The sequence below is a fragment of the Pteropus alecto genome, unplaced genomic scaffold, assembly GCF_000325575.1.
Source record: "Pteropus alecto unplaced genomic scaffold, ASM32557v1 scaffold725, whole genome shotgun sequence".
NCBI lineage: Eukaryota > Metazoa > Chordata > Mammalia > Chiroptera > Pteropodidae > Pteropus > Pteropus alecto.
This window is the reverse complement of record NW_006436637.1, coordinates 235,084-261,388: the sequence shown is the minus strand read 5'-3', so window position 1 is coordinate 261,388 and position 26,305 is coordinate 235,084. Positions and strand designations below refer to the sequence as shown.

At 44.8% G+C, this 26,305-nt stretch overlaps 1 protein-coding gene across 1 annotated transcript in view; it reads right to left on the bottom strand.

The window, feature by feature from the left end:
* The window catches only part of MYO7B (myosin VIIB), an 82,875-nt gene that overhangs the window by 34,952 nt on the left and 21,618 nt on the right, over positions 1–26,305 (bottom strand). Inside the window, exons 10-18 of the mRNA XM_006913450.1 lie at positions 25,421–25,540; positions 24,979–25,121; positions 22,318–22,528; positions 21,473–21,608; positions 17,298–17,461; positions 15,284–15,421; positions 13,375–13,527; positions 12,609–12,707; positions 10,784–10,878 (exon numbers count right to left, since the gene is read on the bottom strand). Of these exons, the coding sequence (XP_006913512.1) occupies positions 10,784–10,878; positions 12,609–12,707; positions 13,375–13,527; positions 15,284–15,421; positions 17,298–17,461; positions 21,473–21,608; positions 22,318–22,528; positions 24,979–25,121; positions 25,421–25,540 (1,259 nt within the window). The remainder of the gene's footprint in view (positions 1–10,783; positions 10,879–12,608; positions 12,708–13,374; positions 13,528–15,283; positions 15,422–17,297; positions 17,462–21,472; positions 21,609–22,317; positions 22,529–24,978; positions 25,122–25,420; positions 25,541–26,305) is intronic.

Sequence of the window (26,305 nt, the reverse complement as noted above, 5' to 3'; positions counted from 1 at the left end):
AAGGCTAAAGAAGAAAAATCACATGATTATATGAATTGATGCAGAAAAAATTTTGACTTCAACAACCCATTCATGATAAAAACTCCCAGAAAACTAGAAATACTGGAAATTTCCTCAACTCAAGAAAGAGCATCTACAAAAAACCTATAGCTACTATTATACTTAATGGCGACAGACTGAATGCTTTCCCCTAAGATATGGAATAAAGCAAAAATGTCTACTCTCACCACTCATAATACTGGAAGACTTGGCCAGTGCAAAACAGTAAGAAAAGGAAATAAAACGCATACAGATTGGAAAGGAGAAATAAAACTGTCCCTATTTGGAGATGACATGATTGTCTACATAGAAAATTCCAAGAAATCTATAAAAAGTAAGTGAGTTCAGGAAGGTTGCAGGATATAAAGTCAACACACACAAGTGAATTATATTTTTATATACTAGCAATGAACATGTCAATGCTAAAATTAAAAAAAATAGTGCAATTTACAATCTCTCTCAAAAAAAAATACCTAGGTGTAAATCTAACAAAACATATATAAGGCATGTGTGCAGAAAACTATAAAACATTGGTGAAATAAATCGAAAAAGACCCAAATAAATGGAGGTTGTAGACTGGAAGACTAAACATAGTAGAGATGTCATTTCTCCAAAAATTGATATGCAATGCAATTCCTATCAAAAATGCCAGCAAGATTATTTTTGTAGATATGGAAAATATTATTCTAAAATGTAAATAGAAAGGCAAAGGACCTAAAATAGCTAAAACAATTTTGAAAAAAAATAATAAGGTAGGAGGAATCACACATCTTCAAGACTTATTGTATATCTGCAGTCAATAGGAAGGCATGGCATTGGCAGAGGGATAGACACATAGATTAATGGAACAGAATAGAGAACACAGAAATAGATCCACAAATTTTTGCGACTGATTTTTTTTGATAAAGTGCAAAACTAATACATTGAAGAAAGGATGATGCTGGAGCAACATCTATAGCAAAAATAAAAAATAAAAAATAAAATACCTTGACCTAAGTCTCACACCTTATTAAAAATTAACGCAAAATGAAAATAAATCATGGGTCAGCAGCATGGAGCCCTGAGAGGAGCTCTAGGTCTCTCCTTTTGAAGTTACAACAAGTTGGACAGCTATAATTCAACAAAGGATTCTCTGCTCAACACACAAACACATCTGAGAGATCCAAGCATTGAGACATCTGAAGGTGGGCATGTCAGAGCAAAGAGGGGAGATAAGACCAGGGTTGAAGTGTCAGGGGCAGGGCAGAGACAGGAGATGCACACATTCCAGCACTGGCCAAGGCCCAGTGAACCCAAGAGCAGGGAAGGGTTGGGGTGCAACTCTCACTGAGCAGATCAGAGGGGCAGAGACAGCACTTAGGTCTGGGTGGCCAGCACACATTGAGGCTGAGCCAGGGTCAGGGGTAGACAAACAGTGCAAAGGGTATCAGTATTTCACAACCTTCCATCATCAGACAAAAGATTCTGTAGATGTGGGAACCTGCCCACCCCTTCCTCTTGTGGCCTGCCCTGCAGTAAAATCCTCATTCAGCAGATCGTGAAAGGACTTGAAAAAACTTTCCAGCCTAAGTGGTTTGTGCTTATTGCAGCTAAACCACTAGAAGAAACAGAGCCTCAAACATTCGAATACTTCCTCCTTCCCACCCCTCCCCCACCCATCATGTCACAGCCTGGTAGAGGCAGCTGGGTCAACTCTGACAGAGCAGCTCTGCCAGTAGCTTCTAGCTATAGGAAGGTGGCACTGAGAACACACAGGCCAGGAGACCCATTGCTCACCACTTCTAACCTCAGGATTGGTGCCCTGAGTCCAGAGCAATCATCTCATTAAGGGGATGCCCACTTCCTCAGGGAATATGGAGTATTTTCCACAGCTGAGGTGACACCTCCCTACAGAGATCCCAGAAGCCCCAGTAGTGCAGGTAAAAGTAAAAGTAAAAACTTGCACTTCAGCACCACCTACTGGAAAACAAGAGAAAGACCTCTACTTATTTACCAGCTAAACAGTGAAGTATCAAAGTCTTTAAAAAAAAAAAAAAAGATTTTATTCTCACAAATGCCCAGGCAGAGAAATAATCCATCAAGCACAATGAAAAGCCAAGGTAACAAGAGAATTCAGAAATAAAATTTAAAACCTCCAGAAAATAAACTTAAAGGTATGGAAGACTTTGATTTAAACGACAGAGAATTCAAAATTGCAGTTCTGAAAAAACTCAACAAGATACAAAACTGAGAAAAGTAATTCAATGAGCTTAGAAAGAAATAAAATCAACAAACAAAAGAAGTACTTCACCAAAGAGACTGAAACTATAAAAAAGAACCAAATAGGAATTCTGAAGTTAAACTCAATAAATGAGATGAAGAATGAACTAGGGAGTTTAGGAAATAGAGCAGACCAGGCGGAGGAAAGAATTAATGATATTGAAGACAGACATCTAGAAATGACTCAGGTGGAAGAAGAAAGAGAACCAGGAGTGAAAAAAATGAAAGAACTCTACACAAGAACTATCTGACTCCATTAGAAAGAGCAATATAAGAATAATGGGTATACCAGAAGGAGAAGAGAGAGAGAAGGAAACAGAGAGCCCATTCGAACAAATAATCAATGAAAACTTCCCAAACCTATGGACAGAACTGGATCCTCAAATTCAAGGAGCAAACAGAACATTTTATTATCTCAATCCCAAAAGGCCTTCTCCATGCACAGTATATTAAAACTGTCAAAAATTAATGAGAGACAGAATTCTCAAGGCGGCTAGAGGAAAAAGAAGACAGTAACATATAAGGACATCCCATTAGAAAATCACCAGATTTTCAGCAGTAACTCTATAACCTAGGAGAGAGAGGAACCAAATATTCGAATTACTGAAAGAGAGAGATCATCAGCTAAGAATAATATATTCAGCAAAGTTATCCTTTAGATATGAAGTAGAAATAAAGGCTTTTCCAAACATAAGGAAGCTAAGAGAATTTGCCACCACAAGACAGGTATTACAAGAAATGCTGAAAGGCACTCTTCTACCTGAAACAAAAAGACAAAAGGATTAAAAAATGGTGAGTAATATGACTAACAGACAGGAGCAGGAAATTGCAGCCCTTGTTCAGAATAGGGTATTAAACACTTAAATATAATATCAAAGGCTAAAAGAGATAAAAGCATTAAAAAAAAAAAAGAAGACAATAGCTACTGCAATTTGGAAATGAACGCACAGCATAAAAAGGGATAATTTGGGACAAAAACGAAGAAGAAGGGGGGTAAGACTGAACTTGCACCATTGAATGGAGTTAAGATGTAATGAGAAGAAAAATGACTATTGTACATATCAAACTTTTTTCGCATAAACCTGATGGTAACCACGCACACACAAAAATCTAGAGCTGAGATATAACATAAAAATGGTGGGGGGGGGGTGCGGAATTATAGAATATCACCAAACTACAATAACAGAAACACAAAGGGAAAGAAACAATGGCGACACAGAGCTACTAGAAAACAAAGATAAAATGGCTATAGAAAATCCTCACGTATCACCCTAAATGTAAATGGACTGAACTCACTAATTAAAAGCCACAGAGTAGCAGATTAGATCAAAAAACAAAATCCAACTGTATGCTGCCTTCAGAGACACATCTCTACAAACATAGACTCAAGATGAAGGGATAGAAAATGATAACCCAAGCAAATGCCATCCAGAGAAAAGCAGATGTAGCTGTACTTATATCACGCAAAATAGATTTCAAGATAAAAAAGGTAACAAGACACAAAAATGGACATTTTATAATGATAAAGAGGACAATACATCAAGAAGACATAATACTTATTAATATATATGCAACCAAACTGGGAGTGCCAAAGTATATAAAGTAACTACTAACAGACCTAAGAGGAGAAACTGACAAAAAAATACAATTATAGTAGGGGACCTGAATACCCTATTGAGAGCAATACCCTATTGATCATCCAAACAGAAAATCAATACAAAAATATTGGCCTTACATGACACATTAGATCAAATGAACATAATTGATATTTACAGAGCTTTTCATCCCAGAACACCAGAATATACATTCTTCTCTAGTGCACATGGGGCATTCTCAAGGATAGATCATATGTTGGGACACAAAACCAGCCTCAACAAATTTAAGAAGATTGAAATATACCAAATATATCCTCTGAACACAATGCTTTGAAACTGGAAATCAACTGCAAAAAGAAAGCTGGAAAAAGCACAAATACGTGGAGATTAAATAACATGCTACTAAACAATGACTGGGTCAAAGAAGAAATAAAATAAGAGACTGAAAAATGCATAGAGACAAATAAGAATAAAAATATAACATCAAAATTATTGGAATGTAGCAAAAGTGGAAATAAGAGGGAAGTTTGTAGCATTAAGGCCTACCTCAAGAAACAAGAAAAAACTCAAATAAACAACCTAACATAATACCTTAGAGAACTAGAAATAGAACAACAAATAAAGTTCAAAGTCAGTTGAAGGAAAGAAGTAATAAAAATTAGAACGGAATTAAACAAAATAGAGAACAAAAAGACAATAGAAAAAATAATTCAACAAAGAGTGGGCTTTTTGAAAAAAATTAATAAAACCAACAAACCTATGGCTAGACTCACTAAGGAAAAAAGAGAAAAAACTCAAACTAAATTAGAAATTAAAGAGGAGAAATTACAACGGACACCATAGAAATACAAAGGACTATAGAAGAATACTATTTGAGGCTATATGCCACCAAATTCTATAACTTAGAAGAAATGGACAAGTTCTTAGAAATATATAACTTTCCTAGACTGAATCATGTATAACTAGAAAATCTAAATAGACCAATCAACAACAAGGAAAACAAAACAATCATCAAAATCCTCCTATAAAGTAAAAGTTCAGGACCTAATGGCTTTATTAGAGAATTCTACCAAACATTCAAAGATGACTTAATACCAGTCCTTCTCAAACTCTTCCAAAAAACTGAAGAGGCAATACTTCCTAACTCATTGTATGAGGCCAACATTACCCTGATACCAAAACCTGGTGAGGAAAACACAAAAAATGGAAATTATAGGCCTATATCTCTGCTGAATATAGATGCGAAAATTCTAAACAAAATACTAACAAACTGAATTCAACAATACATTAAAAAGATAATACATCAGAGTCAAGTGGGGTTCATTACAGGAGTGCAAGGACGGTTCAACATATACAAATCGATCAATGTGATACACCGCATTAACAAAATTAAGAATAAAAATCATATGATCAAATCAATAGATGCAGAAAAAGAATTTGACGAGATACGACATCCAAGTATTATTAACACACTCAATAAAATGGGTATAGAAGGAAAGTACTTCAACATAATAAAGGCCATATATGACAGCTAAAATCATATTCAGTGGTGAAAAACTGAAAGCTTTTCCTCTAAGATCAGAAACAAGACAAGATGCCCACTTTACCACTGTTATTCAACATAGTACTGGAAGTCCTAGCCAGAGCAATCAAGCAAGAGAAAGAAATAAAAGGCATCCAAATTGGGAATGAAGTAAAACCAATGTACAAAAACCCATTACATTTCTATATACTAACACGGAAATATCAGAACATTTTTTTTAAATTTCTATTTGCAATTGCAACAAAAAGAATAAAATGCTTAGAAATAAACTTAACAAAGGATGTGAAGAAACTAAACACTGAAAACTACAAGACATTGTTGAAAGAAATTGAAGAGGACATACAAAAAATGGAAAAATATTTTGTGTTCATGGATTGGATGAATCACCATAGTTAAAATGCCATATTACCTAAAGCAATATACAGATTTAATGCAATCCCCATCAAAATCCTAATGGTATTTTTCAGATAAATAGAAAAACATCATAAATTTGTATGGAACTGCAAAAGACACTGAATAGCTAAAGCAATCCTGATAAAAAAGAACAAATCCAGGGGTATCACACTCCCTGACTTCAAATTATACTACAAAGCTACAATAATCAGAACAGTATAGTATTGGCAGAAAAACAGACACACAGACCAGTGGGACAGAATTGAGACCAGAAATAAACCCACATGTATATGGGCAACTAATTTTCAAAAAATGAGCCAAAAACATACAGAGGAGAAAAGAGAGCTGCTATTTGATGTTATACACAAAAATTAACTCAAAATGGATTAAAGATTAATATAATACCCTAAGTAATAAAATATATAGAAGAAAACATAGGTACTAAACTTACGGACCTTGGTCTCAGAAAGGATTTTATGAACTTGAACCCAAAAGCAAAGGAAATAAAAACAAAAATAAATACATGGAACTACACCAAACTGAACTGTTTCTCTGCACAGCAAAGAAACCATCAACAAAACAAAAGGCAACCAAATGAGAGAAGATATTTGCAAACAATATCTCCAATAAGGGACTAATATTCAAAATATATAAAAAACTCACACAACTCAACAACAAACAGTCCTATTAAAAAATGAACAAACCCTTTTCCCAAGAAGACATACAAATGGACAACAGATATATGAAAAAATGCTCAATTTCAGTAGGCATAAGGGAAATGCAAATCTAAACCACAATGAGATACCACCTCACAACTGTGAGAATGGCAATTACCAACAAGACAAGAAATAACAACTGTTGGAGAGGATTTGTAGAAAAAGAAACTTTCATACACTGCTCATGGGAATGTAAATTGGTACAGCCATTATGGCAAATAGTATGGAGGAGGATCCTCAAAAAATTAAAAATAGAGCTCCCACATGACCCAATAATTCCTCTTGTGGGTATCTGCCTGAAAATTTTGAAAAGATTTATTCATAAGGATATATGTATCTCTATGTTCACTACAGCATTATACATGGTAGCCAACACATGGAAGCAACCTAAATGTCCTTCGATGGATGATTGGATAAAGATGTGGCACATATATACTCAGTTATAAGAAAAGATGAAATACTGCCATTTGTGACAACATGGATAGATCTTGAGAGTATCATGCTAAGTGAAATAAGTCAGATGGAAGAGTACAAGAACAATATGATTTCACTCATATGTGGGATATAAAACAGAAAGCAACAAACAAAACAAATAAATTCATAGACACAGACAACAATATGAAGGTTACCAGAGGAAAAGAAGGGTAGGGGGACGTTGAAGAGGGTAAAGGGGGGTCAAATTTACGGTGACAGAGGGAGACTAGACTTTGGGTGGTCAGTACACAATGCAATATACAGATAATGAATTATAGAATTGTACACTTGAAACTTATATAATGTTATTAACCAATGTCATCCCAATAAACTTAATTTTTTTTTTAAAAACTGAATGTAGCTGCCCTAGATTTCCTTTCCACGTGGGGCTGCATAAAATGTCACTGAACATCACCACCAGCCCTGGAAAATGGTTTTATGCATTTATACTAATGTTCCATGGGGTATTTGAGAAGGAGGGAGAAGAGGGGGGATTCTGACATTTATTATACTACAGCACCAATATACAGTAGTATACCTCCTTATTTGGGTTTTGCTTCCCACAGATTCAGTTACCAGTGGTCAACCATGGCCCAAAAATATTAAATAAAAAATTCCAGAAATAAACAATTCATAGGTTTTAAATTGTGGGGAAAAAAATAGAAAATGGATCATGGACCTAAATGTAAAATGTAAAACTACAAAACTTTTAGAAAAACCATAGGAGAAATCATCTGGCAAAGAATTCTTAGACTTGACATCAAAAGCATGATCCATAAAGGGGAAATTTCATAAACTGAAATTCATCAAAACTAAAAACTTTTTCTCTAGAAGGACCCTCTTAAGAGGATAAAAGAGAAGCTATAGACTGGGAGAAGATATTTGCAAACCACATATCCAACAAAGGACTAGTATGTAGAATGTATATAAGAATTTTTGAAACTCAGTGAAGACTCTAATTAGAAAAAGGGCAAATGACATGCACAATTTTGCCAAAGAAGATGTATACATATGGTAAATAAGCACATGAAAAGATGTTCAACATAATTAGTCTTTAGGGAAACAAATTAAAGCCACAATGAGATATCATTTCCACCTATCAGAATAACTAAAATTAAAAAATAGTGACAGAATAACTCATACATTGCTGATGAAAAAGTAAAGTGATACAGCCACTCTGGAAGACAGTTGGCAGTTTCTTAAATCATGAAACATGTAACAACCATATGACCTAGCAATTGCATTCCTAGGCCTTTATGCCGGAAAAATGACAACTTATGTTCACACAAAAACTTGTACACAAATGTTCATAGCACTTTATTTGTAAAAGCTGAACACTAGAAACAGCCCAGATGTCCTTCAACTAGTGAATGGTAGAACAAAACGTAGAACATCCATACCATGGAATACTACTCAGCAACAAAAAGGAACAAAACATGATGCATGCCACAACTTGGATGAATCTCCAGAGAATTATGCTGACTGAAAAAAAAGTCAATCCTATAAGCTATGGGCTATATAATCCCTTTTACATAATATTCTTCAAGTGACAAAATTGCAGAAATGGAGAACAGATAAGTGCAGGTTACCTCATTTCACTGAGTTTTGCTTTATTGTGCTTCATAGATATTGTGTTTTCTATGAATTGAAGGTTTGTGGCAAACCTGCATCAAACAAGTCTATTGGCACAATTTTTCCAACAGCATCTATTCACTTTCTGTTTCTGTGTCACATTTTGGTAATTCTCATAGTATTTCAAACTTTTTCATTATTATTATACTGTACAATATAGTGCAAACATGACTTTTATATGCACTGGGAAATAAAAAAAATGTGACTCAAATTTATTGCAATATAGTGCTTTATCGTGGAGGTCTGGATAAAACCAACGATATCTCTGAGGTATGCCTATGGTTGCCAGAGGTTAAGAAGGGGGTGAGGTGGGAAGGAGGTAGGTGTGGCCATAAAAGTACAGCATGAGGAACCCTTGTGATGATAGAAATGTTCTGTCTTGACCTATCCATGTCAATATTCTGGTTGTGATATTGTGCTATCATTTTTCAAGATGTTACCACTGGGGGAAACTGGGTGAAGGGTACATGAGATCTCTGTGTTATTTCTTACAACTGTACATGAATCTACAAATATCTCGAAATAAAAAAGTTTAATTAAAAATGCATCAGAAGTGAGGGTGGCCACCCTGCCTGTCTGACCATTCTGGGAAGGTAACCTGTGCATCACTGTGTAGACCCCGAGAATGAATGCACCTGTCAAGAAGGGCTCCTGGTGGCTAACTGGGCTCAAATTTATAAACAGAGCCTAGCAGCCATTGCTAAACTGGGGCCTCTCATGCGAGCTGTGCTTCAGAGAAAAGCCTGCACTGAACTGCCTGCCTGTACTATGTCCCTGTTGGCTAAGTCCACCATTATAAAGGAGTTCCTGGAATCATATTTCAACCAATAGGAATGAGACTTTCCCTTTCCAATGGCGCTACATAACTATTTCCTCATTAGCATCTTCACCAACCAATCAGAGGAGCTCTGTTCTGACCAATCAGGACAGTGCTTTTGGATCAAACTGTGAGGATATGGAGTCCTCATTCATATGAAGAGAGACCAAGCAGAGACTAGGGATGGGGATTTCTCTCTATATGTCAGCTCACCTCTGGCCTGGGGAGCACACTCTCTTTCCACCAAAGACTGCACCCTGCATTTCCCTGGCTAGAACTCAAACACCAAAGACGTCCTGCTGGAACAGAATGGAGCAGAGTGGGGTGGAGCAGAGCAGAGCTGTCTATTCAGATAGGGGCTTCGTCCCAGGGTCACTTTGCTTGAGGACTGCCTCAAAGCAGTGCTGTTCCACAGCCATGCTGCTTCATAATTGAGTTGTAACACTGTTAAGCTGTATCACAACTGTTTTGTTCTGTAGCCGTGCTCTATTACAAAATTCATGTGAACTGTATGGCAATCGAGCTGTTTGCACTGAATAAAAATTGGGGATTCTTCACTGCGCCCCAAATTGAGGATTTCTGTTGTTACTGAATTGCCATCAATGACCATTGGTTGACAATTGCTTGCCTGATGTTGGCTGCTGATGAGATTAGTGTTACCATGGTCTGGCCTTCCAAGCCACATCTGCCTGCCTCATGACCCTATGCAAAGGTGCCCATAGCCTCCGTTTTCCTGGGTTGGCTGCTCTCTTCCATTTTCTCATGTCTGGGTTTCTAGTCCTTCCTATGGTTGGTGATAAGCGGATGGGATAGTGCAGGGACGAGCACTGTGGACTTGGTTAGCATGACAGAGGTGGTTAATATTTCTAATTTTTTGAACCTGGACTGAAATTCAAGTGTTATCTTCTTACTGACCAGGGAACTAAGTCAAAGAGAGTTATCTTCTTCCCTCCAAAACCAACCACTTCATGAGGCCAAACCCATATTCTCTCTAAAACAATTAAAGGAGAACATCAAAATATAATAGAAACCACAGATGACACTTTATTTGACTCTTGCTTATGTAGTGGATTCCCCAAGCCCTCCCCGCACCCACCCCCCCAAAAAAATCCATTCAAATAATGTATTAGAATTCTCTGGCCAGCACAGGCTGCAGTGTTCCTGGTCAGGAGGTCCTGAGAGATCTTGTGCCACAGTTACCCATAGGGAGGAACCAGAGGGAACATATGTTCCTGGTTTGGGGGCTGCAGGCCCTCCTAGGGCACACGATGGGCAGGTGTGCAGGCTGGGAAGGGACTTGGGGTGTAGGTGGTACCTGTATTTGTAGCCTCGCAGGACTCTCTGGATGCTAATTGCTGCTTTTTCCAGGGCCTGGCTCCTCTGTACCTCCAGCAGAGTGTCATGGTTATCCTGGGACAGGAGAAATCTCATCATGTAGCTGCCACTCCTCACCCTATACCCAAACCTGGACACCCTATACACCAACCATGGCTCTGTCTCCAGAAGTCAGGGTTTCTCAGACTTTTCCCACATGTGCCCCTGGGAGGCCAAGTGGGGCCTAGGGCCCTCAAACTGACCCTGATGTGGCTCAGAAAAGGGAGCTGCAGCTACACTTCCCAGCCTCAATCCAGGAACTTCACAATTTTAGCTCTTCTTATTAACTCAATCTGGCAAATTTCATTTCTGCTCTGGAGAACCCAAGAGAGTAGCAAAAAAATTTCCCTGAAGTATTATTTCCCCAAATTTATTTGAACTGTGCATTCATGCTTGTTTCAATAGAAAAATGTTCCCCTAACCCTTTGAGTAGGATTCATATTGTTAAATTCATCCCTGAGTGTGACTTTTGCTGGCCCACAGCAGTGCTCCCCTGATCCCTATGCCCCAGGCCTGCCATCCTAGCCCCCAGAAGGCAAGGACTGTCTTTGTAGAACAGAGAGCAGCACAGCCTTTGGCAACTGGTGAGAAGAGGTCAGAAGCTTGCAGGCCCTTCCTGCCTCCAGCAAGCATTGAGCCTTTTGGTGTGCCTAGGTGGGCACTAGGGACACAGACATGGACTAGACCTCAAAGAGCAGCCATGGAGGAAGAGAGACGGAGGGGTGGGCACTTTCCTCCCCCTGTCCTCGACCACCCACCCACACTATATACCCCTCTTTATGCCTGTGGCCCTTGATGGCTGCGTCACTCTCCTGGGCAGATGCCTGCCCTCTGCCAACTTCACCTCCCCAACAGAATCTAAAGGCTCTCTGTTTCTTCCTTCATGTCTGAGCCCCAAGCCCCAGCACAGGCCTAACTAATGCATAGACAGATGGATGGATGGACTGGCTAGAGGGTGGAGCCAGGAAGTCCCTCTGAGGACAGATGAGGGAGGGCTCTCTGTAGGAAGAGGAGGAGTGGAGGACTCAGGAAGGGGCGGCAGGGATGTGGTATGGTGCTGGGGTGGCTGCAGAGTGTCCTCTTGACCCGACCTTCTCTTCCTCCTCCTCCTCCTCCTTGATTTGCCCATCCATCCAAGGCTTATGATGATAGGGGACAGGAAAGTTTTCTCCCCAGTGGCTCTTTACTTCAACTGGCAATCCCGGAGGGCCTGAAAGCCAGTTAAGCCACTCGGCTGGCTGCCTCTGTGTGCCCTATGGCCTCCCAGTAAGTTGGGTAAGAAGGAAGTGAGAGTAGGTGATGGTGCTGCCTGCACATACCTGCTTAAAGACAAGCTCTCATAGGTGAGGGGGTCAACGCACTGCCTCCTTCCACTGAAGTGCCAGCTCTCTGGGGCTCTGCAGATGCAGACCTTCCCCAGGCTTAGACAAAGCTCCCTGCTGTGGACTGTGGCTCCTGCATGGTGAAGGCCTATTCTAGAGATAGTGGGAGCCTTCCCTGAGCACCTTCTTGCTCTGCCAGGTGGCTTGGAGGCAGCCCTTCCTTATCCTCAGGCCCTGCCCTAGATGGATGCTCTGAGACACCTCCTGGACTTCCTCCTCCCCATTCTCCCTCTACCTTCCTTACCCCCAGCACAGCTACCTACAACAACAGGGTGCCTCAGGGCTGGGGTGCACAGCAAGATGCGTGAGCCAGTGCCTCCCAGTGGGCACTAGACCAGCTCATACATTTCAGGAGGCTAGGGATATGCATGCTCAGGGTCTCACCTTCAGGAAAATTTTGGTCTTTCCCACTTTCCAGTCTTTGTTTGTCCCCAGCCACATTTCTGCAATGCACAGGGTCATCTGTTGAAACTTGTCCCGAAGCTGCCAAGGAGAAACAAGAATGGCTGGGTAAAGCTAGAGTAGTGGTCCCTAGGTAGGAGGCTGAGGGTCCCTCATCAAGGGATCTGAACTTTCCTCTTCCTACAGGGATCTGAACCTTCCTCTTCCTACAGGCTTCATAGTCAGGAGCTGCTGGGAACAGGGCACAGGCACAGGGAACCTCAGATCAAGGGTGGGATCCAGGGAAGCTCCCAGGCCCTGGCACCATGAGGCCACCACGCTTTGCAGGGCCTGGGGCCTTGGTGTGGCTGCTGAACACTTGGGCAGCCCAAACTTGAGGATAGATCTGTTTGTGGAAGAACCTCCTGCTCCCTGGTTACACATCATATTCTGGACATTCTGCCATATAAAAGAGTGTTTGCTTCAAATCACAGACACTCCTAGAAGGAACATAGTCGGCCACCAGGACCTTCCAGACCCCAGTGTGAGCTAGCCTCTCCCTCACTTCCAGGGCGCCGCGGGGTGACAGATGAGGGAGGAGATGAGATGGGAATCAAGGAGGGGCCCTGGGCAACAGGAGGGCAGCAGCAGGGACCTCTCGGCGCTGCAGAGGGGAAGCGGGGACCGGGGGGCCCGCAGGCGGCGGAGTTCCGAAGACGTACAGCACCGCCTCCCGGGTCCGCGCAGTCGGGTCGGCGGGAATGCGCACCTGTAGGCGGATGGCGCTGGGTAGCAGAACGCCGAACCTCAGCGAGAACTGCTCGAAGGTGTAGCGGAGGGGGAAGCCCGCCTTGCGGATATGCACGGTCTCCATCATGCCGGAGTAGCGCAGCTGCCGCAGGCACAGCTCGCGGTCGAAGAGCTGCGGGCGCAGAGGCAGGGCTGACGCAGGCCGCCCCTCCCCGACCCTGCAACCACCCCCAAATACGGGAGAATGAACAAGTGCTCGGTGTGATTAAAATTCCTTTCTGAAGAAATTTGGTCGAAGTCGCCGAAAAGTTCTGAAAGTGTTTCCAAGGAGATAAAAGTTGGTAGCAGAAACTGTGACATTTACAACGCCACGAAATACTTCTGTCCTTTACCAGATGTGCAAAGTACTGTGAATAAAAAAGTTATTTGCATGTGCCCTGTTTGAAATATTTTTAAGTGCCCTAAAACAGTGATCCCAAAGAACAGTGCTTCCTTCTGGCCCTGTGGCATTCCCAGCACTGGGCCTCCCACACTCAAGTGGAAAGAAGAAATACTTTTCCTACTCAGACCCAGGAAATATTCCAGCCAGCTTAGTCTCTCCCTGCCCTGGGAGATGGCTGTGGCGTCAGAGAGCAATCTGGGCTTGATGCTTTGCACAGGGGTGCTGGGTCTCAGTTGAGACCCCAAGACTGCATGGCATGGCCTCTAGAGAGCCCCCTCAGCTTTCCAACCATCAGGGGTTTCTGGGCATAAGGGCACACCCTCCAATCTGGCAAGCCCACCAGCAGGCAGTTACCTACCAGAAATGCTAAGGGTCCCAGAGGCAACTGCCCACGGGGTCCACGGCCACACAGCTGTTAGTCTGAGGCAACCTGCTAGCTCCCACTTACTGAGTATTTCTCCTTTACTGTTAACAGCAGCCCTACATACTGGGGTACTTAGCTTCAATTTGAAGATGAGGTGCCTGAGTCTCAGGGCCACACTCCTAAGTAGCTGAACTAGGGTTCAAACCCGAGCCTGTTTGGTCCCTCAGCCTGGGCTTTACCAACATCCAAACAGCATCTACCAAACTGAGGACCTGAGCACCAGTCTCAGGCCCCACCCACCTGCCCTGCAGCTCCAAAGGGTTGGAGTGTGGGCGGGGCAGGAGGGCCTCTGGGAGCATAGTGCTTATCTAACATCCGGGTACTCTGCCTACCAAGATGATACATTCCGGATTTCCTAGGACAACCTCAATTTCATGTCATTTTCTTCTTTTCAAAAAGGCACTTTATTTTATATAACATACTTTTCCCTTATAAGATTTTTTGAATCATTCAATCTCCTTTCGGATGGCCTCTCCCAGTTTTGGGAGTCCTATACTTGCAGCGGTTGGGTGAGATTATCAAGCCCACATTCGGCAGGTCGTGGGCAGGTAGCAGGCTTCCACCCGACCCCACACAGTGCAGATAAAGCCGCTAACAAGGGCGACCAGGAATTGACATCAGCATCTAAAATCATAATACAGGTTGTTGCCCCTTGGTGAGTGTCATTTACATATGCAGATATGCCAGAAGTATCAAGTACAATCCTTGCTGCCCACTACAGGCAGATGCTATTCTAACTTTACGGAAGAGAGGAGCACCTGGGCAAATGGCAGGACTGAGACAACTGAGTCTTTTGTTTCTCCTGGGGCTGGCGCCTGGAGATATCACCTCCCTGTAAGTTTCGTCTGGGTGATCCAAGCCCTGCAGGTCATTGACCTGCGAATGACCTGAACTGGTCACCTTACCTCAGTGTCCCATCTATAAATGGGGGCAGATAACAGCTCTAATGCTGGCCAGGCCCTGGTGAAGGGAGTGACAGGACCCTAGATGCCATCAGACTCATCAACTAACAGCCTCCCCTCCCCCCCCCGTCCATGTGAGCCCCCAGCCTCCCCTCATTACCAGCGGCTTCTTGTACTCATTGGGTTTGAAGCAGCGGATAAAGTAGGGCTGGCAGTTGGTCAGGATTTTCATCAGCTGGTCCAAGGACTGCTTGAACTGGCCTGCTAAGGTGGCAGGTTGCCTGCCGGAGTCTGCAGACTGTAGGCAGAAACACAAGGCACAAGTGGAGGGGTTGGGGAGTACGGCCCGGGGCATGGCTGACCCACAGTACAATGAAAGTTTTTGCCAAAGTCCCACAGGTGGGCAAGCTTCATACATTCATCCAACACAGATTTCCCAAGTTCCAACCATTTGCAGATCCTCAGCTGGATACTGGAGGGCTCAGAGGAGAGTAAGATGGGGCAACTGCTTCCTGTCTAGAGGTGAGATCTCCCAAGTGGGATGCACAAGACGATGCACCAGGGTGAGAAGAGTATGTTAGCACTGTCGAGATTCACTTTTACCTCTCCTTTCTATATTTTCAGTTTTTGTATAGGTTTTATATGCTTTTATGAATGTTTCACCCTGTATTGTTTGCATTATAGTAAATGTATATCATTCTCAAATAAATGTATCAACTTATGGATGCAAGGGGGTGAGAAGTCCAAGACCTTGAGCAGTATGTGTTTTGTGCAATACCGATCTTGGGCTATGCTTCATGTTCAAACCTTCCCAAGGTCAAATGCCCCGAGCAAAGGTATGTGCTGCCAGATTGCATCAGTCTGGAGACACAAAAAAATGCAATCACTGGTTTGTAAAATCATGTGCATTTCCTTCCACTCACATCCTGTTTCCTGAGACATTCAGGACATGTTCTGGAGACCTGCAGGGCCAGGAGGAGGCTGTTCTCTGGCCTTAGCTGCCAGAGTCTAGCCTGGCTGCTTGAAAGTGGAGGGTGTAACCTTGCTCTACCTGATCCCAGACCTGGGCAATTCCTGCACATATACCACACACATATACACACACACCGCAAAATCCTCAGGGCTCCTCGGTGCCTCCCAGGGCCCCCGCTGCACATGGTCTTGGGCATGGAGGCCCTAGGAGCTCCTGCAGAAGTGGAGAGTGAGTGATAAAAGGTCAAGGGCACTTCAGTGTGGCCAGTGCTGAATTCGTGGCCCAAGGGGAGAGAGAAGGCCTTCTACCTGGTCTCTCAGTTCTTTAGCATTCATCTACCTCCATATCCTGAAGTAGAGGTAGGGAAGCTCCTCATCAGAGGATTTACAGGGCTTTTCTAGAACAATCACTGTTAATGAGTGCAGGCATGGGAGAGGGAGTGATGGGGGGCAAGGGGTGGGCAGACACTCACGCTGCCAGGAAATCCTAGGCTGCCCTAAGGAGCACCACGGGCTCTCTGCTGCCCATCCCCCTGGCCAGCAACATTTAGTGCTACCACAGTCACACCACACAAACATACACACACCTTGTACACACACACCACATACTACAAAACACACACATATAATAACACCCACATCACGCACACACCAGACATACCACACACACACACTGCACAAAACACACCCACACTCACATATCATTCACACACACTCCATGGGTACCGTACTCACACCACACACATACCACACATTCACCCCACACCCTACAAATACACATATATAATACATGTATATCACTATCACACATACCACACATACCACATACCCATCTCCACATCCACACACACCACAGACCCACACATACCACAACAAAACACCCACACATAACCATAGATACCATCCACACAGAGAGTACACAGAACACATACACACAGACCAATATGAAAACATAATAGTAACAAAAGCAGATGTGCCCTGGCAAGATTACCACACACACAGAAGCAGGCACATTCATGTGCACCTGTCCCCTCACCCCTGCCCATGTGGCAATAACAACGTGTCACTCTTATTTTCATTCTCTCTGTGCCTAGAATGAGAAACCCAGACCCCAGGTGACAAATTTTCCCTGCACAGGCATGTCTGGCCCCAGAGGCCCTAGGGGCTGCGAGACACTGGAAAGGAACACCATGGGGGCCTACCTTGAAGAACTGGCTTCCCGCCTTCCCCCGGAGGATGGTTCCATGGCCCAGCTTAGTGTCTGCTGACTCCAACTTAAAGATCTCCTTCAAGAACTTGTTTTGAGAGGAGTGGACCAGAGTGAGGATATCTGTGCTCAGCACATCTCGATTCTTCTCCAAGAAGCCTGTGGGGAAAGCAGAGCCCGCCTACTAGCCCAACTCATCCTTGACCGTGACCCACAGGGGGAGGGTACCCTGGACATACCAGGAGGCTCCAGGAGCCCCCACTGAAGCCATTCTATTCACTCCTCCTTCAGTCTCCCAATCCAGCCAACAGAGATGCCTGTACCCAGGCACGGCACTCACTGTCTTCAAGTCAGGTCACATTGACAGCTAAACTCCTTAACCTTGCAACTCGCCATTCCTTTGGCTAAGCTGCCGCTATTCCTTCTGCCTGAATGTCTCTGATGGCTTCCTACCCCTCGTCTGCCTACTCAGCCTCTCTCTGTCCCACACAATCCCCGGGCACCCGAGTGCCCTTCCTAAAAGCACACACTGCTGTGTCATTCCTAATTGATCCCTTTCTCTGATCCTCTGTTGCCAGTGAATGTCTTCTTCCTCATCTTCTTTCTCATCTCCTGCAGGCCCCACAGCCCTGCACTCCCCTAGCACCCGATTGCCCTGAGGAGGTCTCCATTCTTCCGCACCTCAAGCCTCCACAGCTGTTCTGGCACCCTCTTTCCTTTCAACCCACTCAGGCCAACTCCTGCTCAGTTTTCAAGACCAGCTCAAGCATTATCCACTCCAGGAGGCTCTCTTGGCCTGCAGGTGAGGTGAGGGACCCTCCTCGGGGCTCTTGCTTCTTCCTGTGAAGTCTTATTCCTGTGCCCTTTGCTCAGTTCAGAGGACTTGCCATCTCCTCCACCAGCCACAACATTCCCTGGATGCAGGTCCAGGGGCACCGCAGACAGGAGTGAGTCCATTCCCCTCAACCTCTCCCTAGTCATAGCTATCACCACAACTGCCAATGTACTGCGAACTGCCACAGCAGATGACATGTCCATGGTGATAGGTCTGAGGGGTTGCATTAGGGTTCTGGCCCACAAAATTTCTGGGTGACTTTGGGCAAGTCCGATTTAGGCAACTGCTTACTTATATGAAGGAGCTTTAAAAAAAAGAAAAGAAGGAAAAGGAGGAAGTGAAGAAGCCCCTCTCACCCCCAATTCTTGAAAATCTGGCAGTCTGGTAGTGTCCAGGGAGCTTGCAGTCTGGAGAGGAATGCATGTCACTCCTGCCGTCCCCCTGAGCCCCGAGGCAGTTCTGGGAGAGTCTGTGTAACCAGCCTCCCTCAGTTGGCCAGTCTGTGCAGGAATGGCCACTTTAAAACCCCCTATGAAACCAGCAAGGGGGTGGTAGCTACATTGTTCTTCCTTGAAGCGCAATATGAAGGAAAGAAAGAAATTAAACACTGCTTGCAGTATTGACTCCAAGGATGGGAAGGTGACTTGTGGATTATAAGGTCCTTAGGACGAATTTCGTAGTAAGTTTAAACTGCACAGGTCTGGGAAATGAACGTGTGTAAAAAATCTGAAGAAGGGCTCCTGGTGGTGTCTCATCAAGCGTGTGCGCGCGCATGTGTGCGTGTGTGTGTGTGTGAGAGAGAGAGAGAGAGAGAGCGCACAAGCAAAAATGTGTGTGTAACTCACTAAGGAGACCCCAAGAGCCTGGGAACCCCGAGGCCCCTCTATTAGCCCTGCTCTGGGGTCTTAGAAGGTTTTGCTAGGACCAGGGGCGCCTCCAGCCTGAAGACTGAGCCTCTAAAAATTGGGGAAAACAATATTATGGGCTGAGTTGTGTCCCCCCTCAAAATCCATATGTTGAAGTCCTAACCCCAAGTACCTCAGAATGTGACTATATGTGGAGATATAACCTTTAAAGAGGTGATTGAGTTAAAATGAGGTTAGTAGGATGGGTCCCAATCCAAGTGACTGGTGTCCTACAGGAAGAGATTAGGACACAAACACGCACAGAGGCGGTAAAGATGCCAGGAGATGCCATCTACAAGGAGAGAGGACTCAAAGGAACTAGACCTGCTGACATCTTGGCCTTATACTTCCAGCCTTCAGACTATGAGTAGTAAATTTCTGTACCTGTCGTGGAACTTTGCCATGGCAGCCCTGGGCAATTAACACAGGCATGGATCTAGGGAGTGCAAGACATCACTCCTCCACTCTCATCATGGGCAAGAATGGACTCGCCCTAAAGTTAGGCACAGAATCACACTATGAAGGCACTGAAGCTGGGCTAGATGAGGGTCAGGCACCAGCTGAAGGGCTACACTCCTGGGACTCCTAGGATTGACCTTACACAAGCACAGCCCTAACTTTCCTCTGCCACTCTGCTTCCCTTTAATCACCCCACTTTTAGTGCAATGCTCTGTGAATACCTGCCCAGCCTGGTGAGAGGCCTGGGGAGACTGAGTCAAGGGTGGGAGAAGAGCAGGGAGCCTGTTTCCCCTACCTCTGCCTCAGATGCCTGTGAGAGTAAGAAGGTTGCACCAGGAGCTCTAGGGGTGCCACACAACCCTCACAGAGCTGGGAATAATGAGAGCCAGTACGTGCTGCTTTGTCTCTCCAGTTGAACAGTGCGACTTTAAAGTTTTAGTTAAACAGACTAGAGCACATTCTCATTTTTCCATACGAGCCACGAAAAGTGACACTATAGCTGCCTGCCCATTTTCCTGACCACAGCCTAACAATGGCCACCTTTCTCACTTTTTTAAGTACACCAATAGGTTGATCACCTCATGCCCTTGTTTCTCCAATCAAAATCATGCCTGACTCTACTTCAACTTGTATAAAAATTAATTCAAAATGGACCAAAGACATAAATGTAAAAGTTAAAACTATAAAACTCTTAGAAGAAAACTTAGGGGTAAATCTTGAGTTGGATAATGTTTTTTGTTATGACACCAAAAGCATGAGCAACAAAAGAAAAATAGGTAAGTTGGACTTCATCAAAATTAAAACTTTTGTGTTTCAAGGGACACTCAAGAAAGTGAAAAGATAACCCACAGAAAAACATACTTACAAATTATATATCTGACAAGGTACTTATATTTAAAATGCGTAAAGCCCTCTTACAACTCAACAATAAAAAGACAACCCAATTATAACATGGGCAGAGGATCTGAAAGGAAATTTCTCCAAAGAGGATATACAATGGCCAATAAACACACAAAAAGTTGTTCACCATCTTTAGGCATCAGGGAAACACAAATCACATTGAGATACCACTTTAAACCTACTAGGATGGCTATAATCAAAAAGACAGACAATAACATGCATTAGTGTGGATGTAGAGAAATTGGAACCTTTATACATTGGTAGTGGGAATGTAAAATGGTGCAGCCACTTAGGGAAACAGTTTGGTGGTTATTAAAAAAGTTAAACATAGAATTACCATATGAACCAGAAATTCTTCTCCTAGGGGTATACTCTAAAGAAGCGAAAACATACATCCACATAAAAACTTGTACATGAGTGTATAAGTTTTATTCAGCATTATTCATATAGCAGCATTATTCATAATACCTTAAAAGTGGAAACAACCCAAATGTCTATCAACTGATGAAGGGATAAACAAAACGTAGTATATTCACATAGTGCAATATTATGCTGCAGTATAAAGAAATGAAGTCCTGACACATGCTACAACATGAACGAACCTTGAAAACCTGATGCTAAGTGAAAGAAGTTTGTCACATATACCACATATTCAGATGAAATGTCCAGAACAGGCAAATCCATACAAACAGAAGTGAGTGGTTGCCAGGTGCTGGGGAGGGTTGTGGGGAAATGAGGAATGACTGCTAATGGGAGTCACCCTTTTCTGAGTGAAAATGTTCTAAATTGTGGCAACAGTTACACAGCTCTGTGAATATACTAAAAATCATTGAGTTTTATACTTTAAATGGGTAAATTACATGATATGTAAATGATATGTAAATTATATCTCAAAAGAGCTGTTACCAAAAAGCAAAACAAAACAAAACAAAACATGCCTGGTTCATTCCATTCCCTCTGTCCCATTGCTAGCCCTGCAAAATGACCTAACCTTCTCAGCCTCCTTTCTGTGGCCTCCCTGGAACCTGATCCAGATTTGTAGGAAGAGGGTGTGGGAGGAGCTACACCTACCTTCTGCCTGGTAGTACACCTCACCAGCAAAGTGGGCAATGCCAAATCTGGCATCGTGGATGTTTTTGGGCTGCAGGAAGGCCTTGTTGTTGGCATGGACACTGTTCAGTTTTTGCACCATCGTGATATCTGTCCCCTGGAAGAACAAAGACACCCTATAGATTGAGGTTCCAGAGCCCAGCCACAGTGAGGTCAGCTGGCACACTCACAGGGCTTAGGGACTCCCTCATGGACCTAAAGCAACTGGGCTCAGAATGACCGAGAGCCTTTCTACAGACAGGAAACTGACATTCAAGTGTTGGTAACTTGTCACAGTAAATGAAGGCCAGGTTGGAGCAGACCTTCACCACCAGTTCTGTGTCTCCACCCCGCTCTACGATTGTCCAGGTACTTCATCCAGCCTTGGCTTCCCCCTTGTCTGGATTCAGAGCTCCTACTGACTGCATTTGAGAGTCTATCTCCCCAAGGACAGGCAGAATCCCCTGTGGATGAGAATAAAAGCATTTCCTACTCTTGCACCCTCTGCAGCCTTTAGCCCATGGGTGATTAGTAAGTCCCCTCTTGGGTTGTGTTCTTGAATCTAAGTAATTAAAGACAGATATCATTCTGCTGGAGAGCAGGAGTGAGGGTAGACTCAGGAAGACTTCCTGCAGGTAGTGGGCCTGAGGAAGGCCTTGAGGGAGAGGAGCTCTGGTGGGAGATGAGCTGAGGCTGGTCTGTTTATTTCTAGCAGAGGTTTCAGCAACCCCAGAATAAGTAGGCCACCCCCGGGGAGTTTTTCAACCTTGAGGAAGACACCTATGTGTGGGGTCTCCACCTGAAGGTCACTGGGCCCAGGGATGCACCTGTGGGAAGCGGCTCTCTTCATCCAGGAGGGAGATGATGCTCATGGGCTTGAGGGCTAGCAGATCCAGTATAGGCCGATTGTCTGTGTAGTGAATGAAATCCCAGGCGATGCTCTCAGAGTGGTACTCCTCTTGCTCCATTGTGAACACATGCTGCACAAAGAACTGCTGCAAGTGCTCATTGGCGAAGTTGATGCAGAGCTGCTCAAAGCTGTGGGGGCAACACCGCCACCAGGGGTGGAACAGGGTCAGCTCAGTCCCTTCTGCAGCTGGCAGGAACCACGAGGTCCCCAGCCATTTGCAGACAGCCACACACATATATGCCCATGGATGCACATCCTCATTCACATGGAACCCCTGTGTGCATGCTGATGTAAACCCTCCCTCTTCTCTCTGCCTCTACCACCATTACCTCACCTCCTCTGCCCCACGGCAAACAGACTAAGAGAAAGGAAAAAGCTCATCATACCATCAAAATCTGCCTTTGGCTCCTTACCAGTCTCCTACAGGGTCCTCTGCTGGGCCTGCCTATCACAACACAAAGATAATCCTTAGTGGATCAGGTGTCCTTCAGCAGCCCAGCCCCACAGGCAAGTGGCCTTGGCATTGGAAGGAGCTTCTGGAGATCCAGTATTGGCTGCCGGGCTCCTCTACATCAAACAGATACACTCCTTAACCCCGCCCTAATCCTCCAACCTGCTCTTCCTCCTGAGTTCCCCATCTTGGGAGATGATCCCACCACAAGTTACCCCTGGCTCAAGTCAGAAACCAAAGAGTCATGCTTAACCTCTCTCCCTCCTCCCCACTTTCAATCAGTTGCCAATGTCCGGTCCATGCTCTCTCCAACACAGCACCTTGACCTCTTCTTTTCACTCCCATTGCTACAACCCTTGTATAGGTCACCTCCATTGCTCACCTGGAGCATGGTGCTGGCCTCCAAAAGCCTCTCTCTCGTCCCTCAGTCCTTTTCCACCCACCACTAGAGGGAGCTTTCTGACATGCAGATCCCAGCACGTTCTCCTGGCTGCTTCAATCCTTCTGGGATTCCCACTATTTTCAGGATCCAGACAGACAGTGACACAGTAGAAAGTCTGCCTCTATCCCAGGAAGTGACTCCAGGCCACTCTGGACTTCCCACAACATGCTATGAAAGCGCCCAGTTCTTTCCAGTCTCTGAGTCTTCACACATTTGCTGCTGCTCCTCTCTTTCCTCATGACCTGGCTTGCTCTGCTATGCCCTGGATCTCAATTACACATTTCTGCCTCAGAGTGGGCTGCCCATTTATGCAGAACCTCATCATACCTGAGACCGGTTGTTCAATGTCTGTTAACACAAGAGGAGAGGGCACAGGTCAACTATGTTCTCACCTCCCAACGCACTGCCTGGAGAGAGCTCAGCGGGCCCTTGCAGAAGGCATGACTGAGTGGGTGACTGGGTGCTAGGTGATGCAGCACTTGTCTTTCACCAGGTCCCCAGAGTTCAGCCCCGTCACAAACCCAGCTCGTGCCTCTTTCAGGGAGGGGTCCTCGCATAAATGTCTAGATTCCCCACAAACAACTATTTGTGCTCTTCCAAGCTTTCCAAAGTGTGCTTGGTCTGCTCAACTGTCCTTCTCGGGGACAGAAACCAATGGTCTGGATCACATTTGAGTTTACTGTGCCTTAGAGTTCCCATCGTACTGACCCTAGTTCTGCCAGCCTGCCCCATGCTATCTGCCCTGCTTACCCAGCTGGTCCTGGGAGCCCACGATCCCAGTGTGCTTGCATTGGGGATGGCTTGTATCTTGACAATCCTGGCTCTCCAAGGGTCACTCTCAAACTTCATGTGGAGATAAGGTCTTGGGCAGGGGCATGTATAGGTCTTGGCTCCACAACAGTGCCCAGAGGGCTCTACTTCTTGGAACCAGAGTTAGGTTTGGTCCTGTCAAGCCCTTTAATGAGCCAGGCTCACCTGGGTAAACCAGATTGCACCTAAGATGCTTTCTGCTTACTCATCCCAGTCCTCATTTTCCTCATATGTCCTCCTTCTGCCATTGGATAATGCACCAGAGCATCAATTGTCCTTATCTGGCTCCACTGCCTGGCTCCCTTCACCATCCTTGTCTCCTCTCACCCCATTACAGTTATGGCCGGGTGTCACTTCAGCTCTTCAGCCTATAGTCAAGGGTGCTGGGACACCGGGTCAGAGGTGTCCTGCTATGCCTTACTCCCACCAAACTCAAAAGTCTGGGATAATCCACAAACCCGCCACCTTCCCTCTAATACCCAGTATGATATACCACCTAAAGATGCAGCTGGATCGATGTTACTGATTTCCATTTTCACTCTAACCTCACATAATAATTTACTCAGATTCATGAGGAGAGCAGATGGCTCAAGAAGGGTGACAAATGCTGGGCTACAGCCTGGCTCTTCAGATGCTTTTAGCTATGTGACCTTCTCCAGGCATATTGTAGGTGCCGAGAGACACGCACAGATCATCCTCCTGCAGAAAGACTCAGGCCTGCCGAGTGGACTTGCCCTGGCATCTGTGAGAAGAAGCGAGAGGCCCCTGCTCCCTGTCCCGTGGGGGAAGAATGGCTACTTTTTAGCTTGCTCAGTTAGAGAGGATTTAAGCTTATCTTCCATTTTCTGAAAGCAGGTGAACTGATATCTTCATACCTATTGTTCTGGAAATTTTCAAAGCCAAATATGTCAAGGAGGCCAATGGCCCTTCGCACATTTTTAGGGTCCTGGGCAGGTGGAGTGAAAATCGCAGCATTGATCTTCTTGACAATCCATAGGAAGAGGTGCCCATAGATGCCCTGAGGAGACATGAGGTAAAGCCTCGGGTTTGAAGCACAAGAGGAAGGCTTCCCCTTTCTCCAGGTTCACCCAGAAATGCCAGACTCACACTGGATCTCACAAACCCACTGTAGCGTATCATTCCTACTTGAAAGGCAAGAAGCCAAACCCAGAGTGGCTAGAAAGCCCACAATCACTAGGCAGGTGACTGGCAGAGTCCGGCCTTGCCCGGCTGTCTCTGCTTTTTCCCGCTCTCCACCAACAGGCAAGGAGCCATGTTCAGTGAGTAGATGCTTGGGCCCCTTCTCCAGTACTGCACCTTGACGAAGGCATCCCTCCGGTCTGTAGCCTGGGCGATGTTCAGAGGCCTGCTGACAAACTCCCCACGGATGATGATGGAGTGCTTGATCAGACAGTCCTGGAGTGCCTGGTGCTTTACCTTGGAAGGCAAGTGGACAGCTGACAGAGCAGGGCCCAGCTCTGGGACTCTGACGTGCTTGTGCTATATCTTGTTCCCTCTCATGACTAAACACCTTATGCCCAAGGCCTGAGAATGGGAGATGCCTGTGGCTAGGGCCAGACCAGATGGGGACCAGAGCAAGGTCCTGGTCAGGCCCTGAGTGAGAGTCAGTTTGAACACTGGGGTGTCAGAGCATTCAGGAAGGATGCCCTGTGCGGGAAGGCAGGCCCTGTACATACTGGCTGCTTGGTTGACCAGCCCCGTGCTGGTCTCCTCGGGGCTGGAAAGGGGCTGGCATCACCAGATGGACCTTTGACAACAATGGGCAGGGAGGGCTTTGAGGCCAGGCCACTGGTGCATGGATATGCCCCAACCAAAATCACTCCTGCCTAGAAACCGAAGGCCTAAAGGAGCAGGACGAATCTAGATGGGCCTGGCCTCCACCATGCAGGGAAGTCTGAGCTGGCAAAAATCCAAGTTTCTAAGAACCCTGATCCAAATGAAGAATGTGATCAGCAAAATGTGCTTAATATAACTGCTTTTTTCTTTCTCCTCTCTTCTCCCCTCCCTTCCCATCCTCTCCTCTCCTCCCCTCCGCTCCCCTCCCCTCTCTTCTCCTTCTCTTCTCTCTCTCCGAGCTCCATTTGTGGCAGAAAGCTCTTAAGTGAGTCTTTACACTGGAGGTTTATATGCTCAGCCCGTCAGCCTGTAGATCCATACGCTATTACTGAGATTTATCCTCTG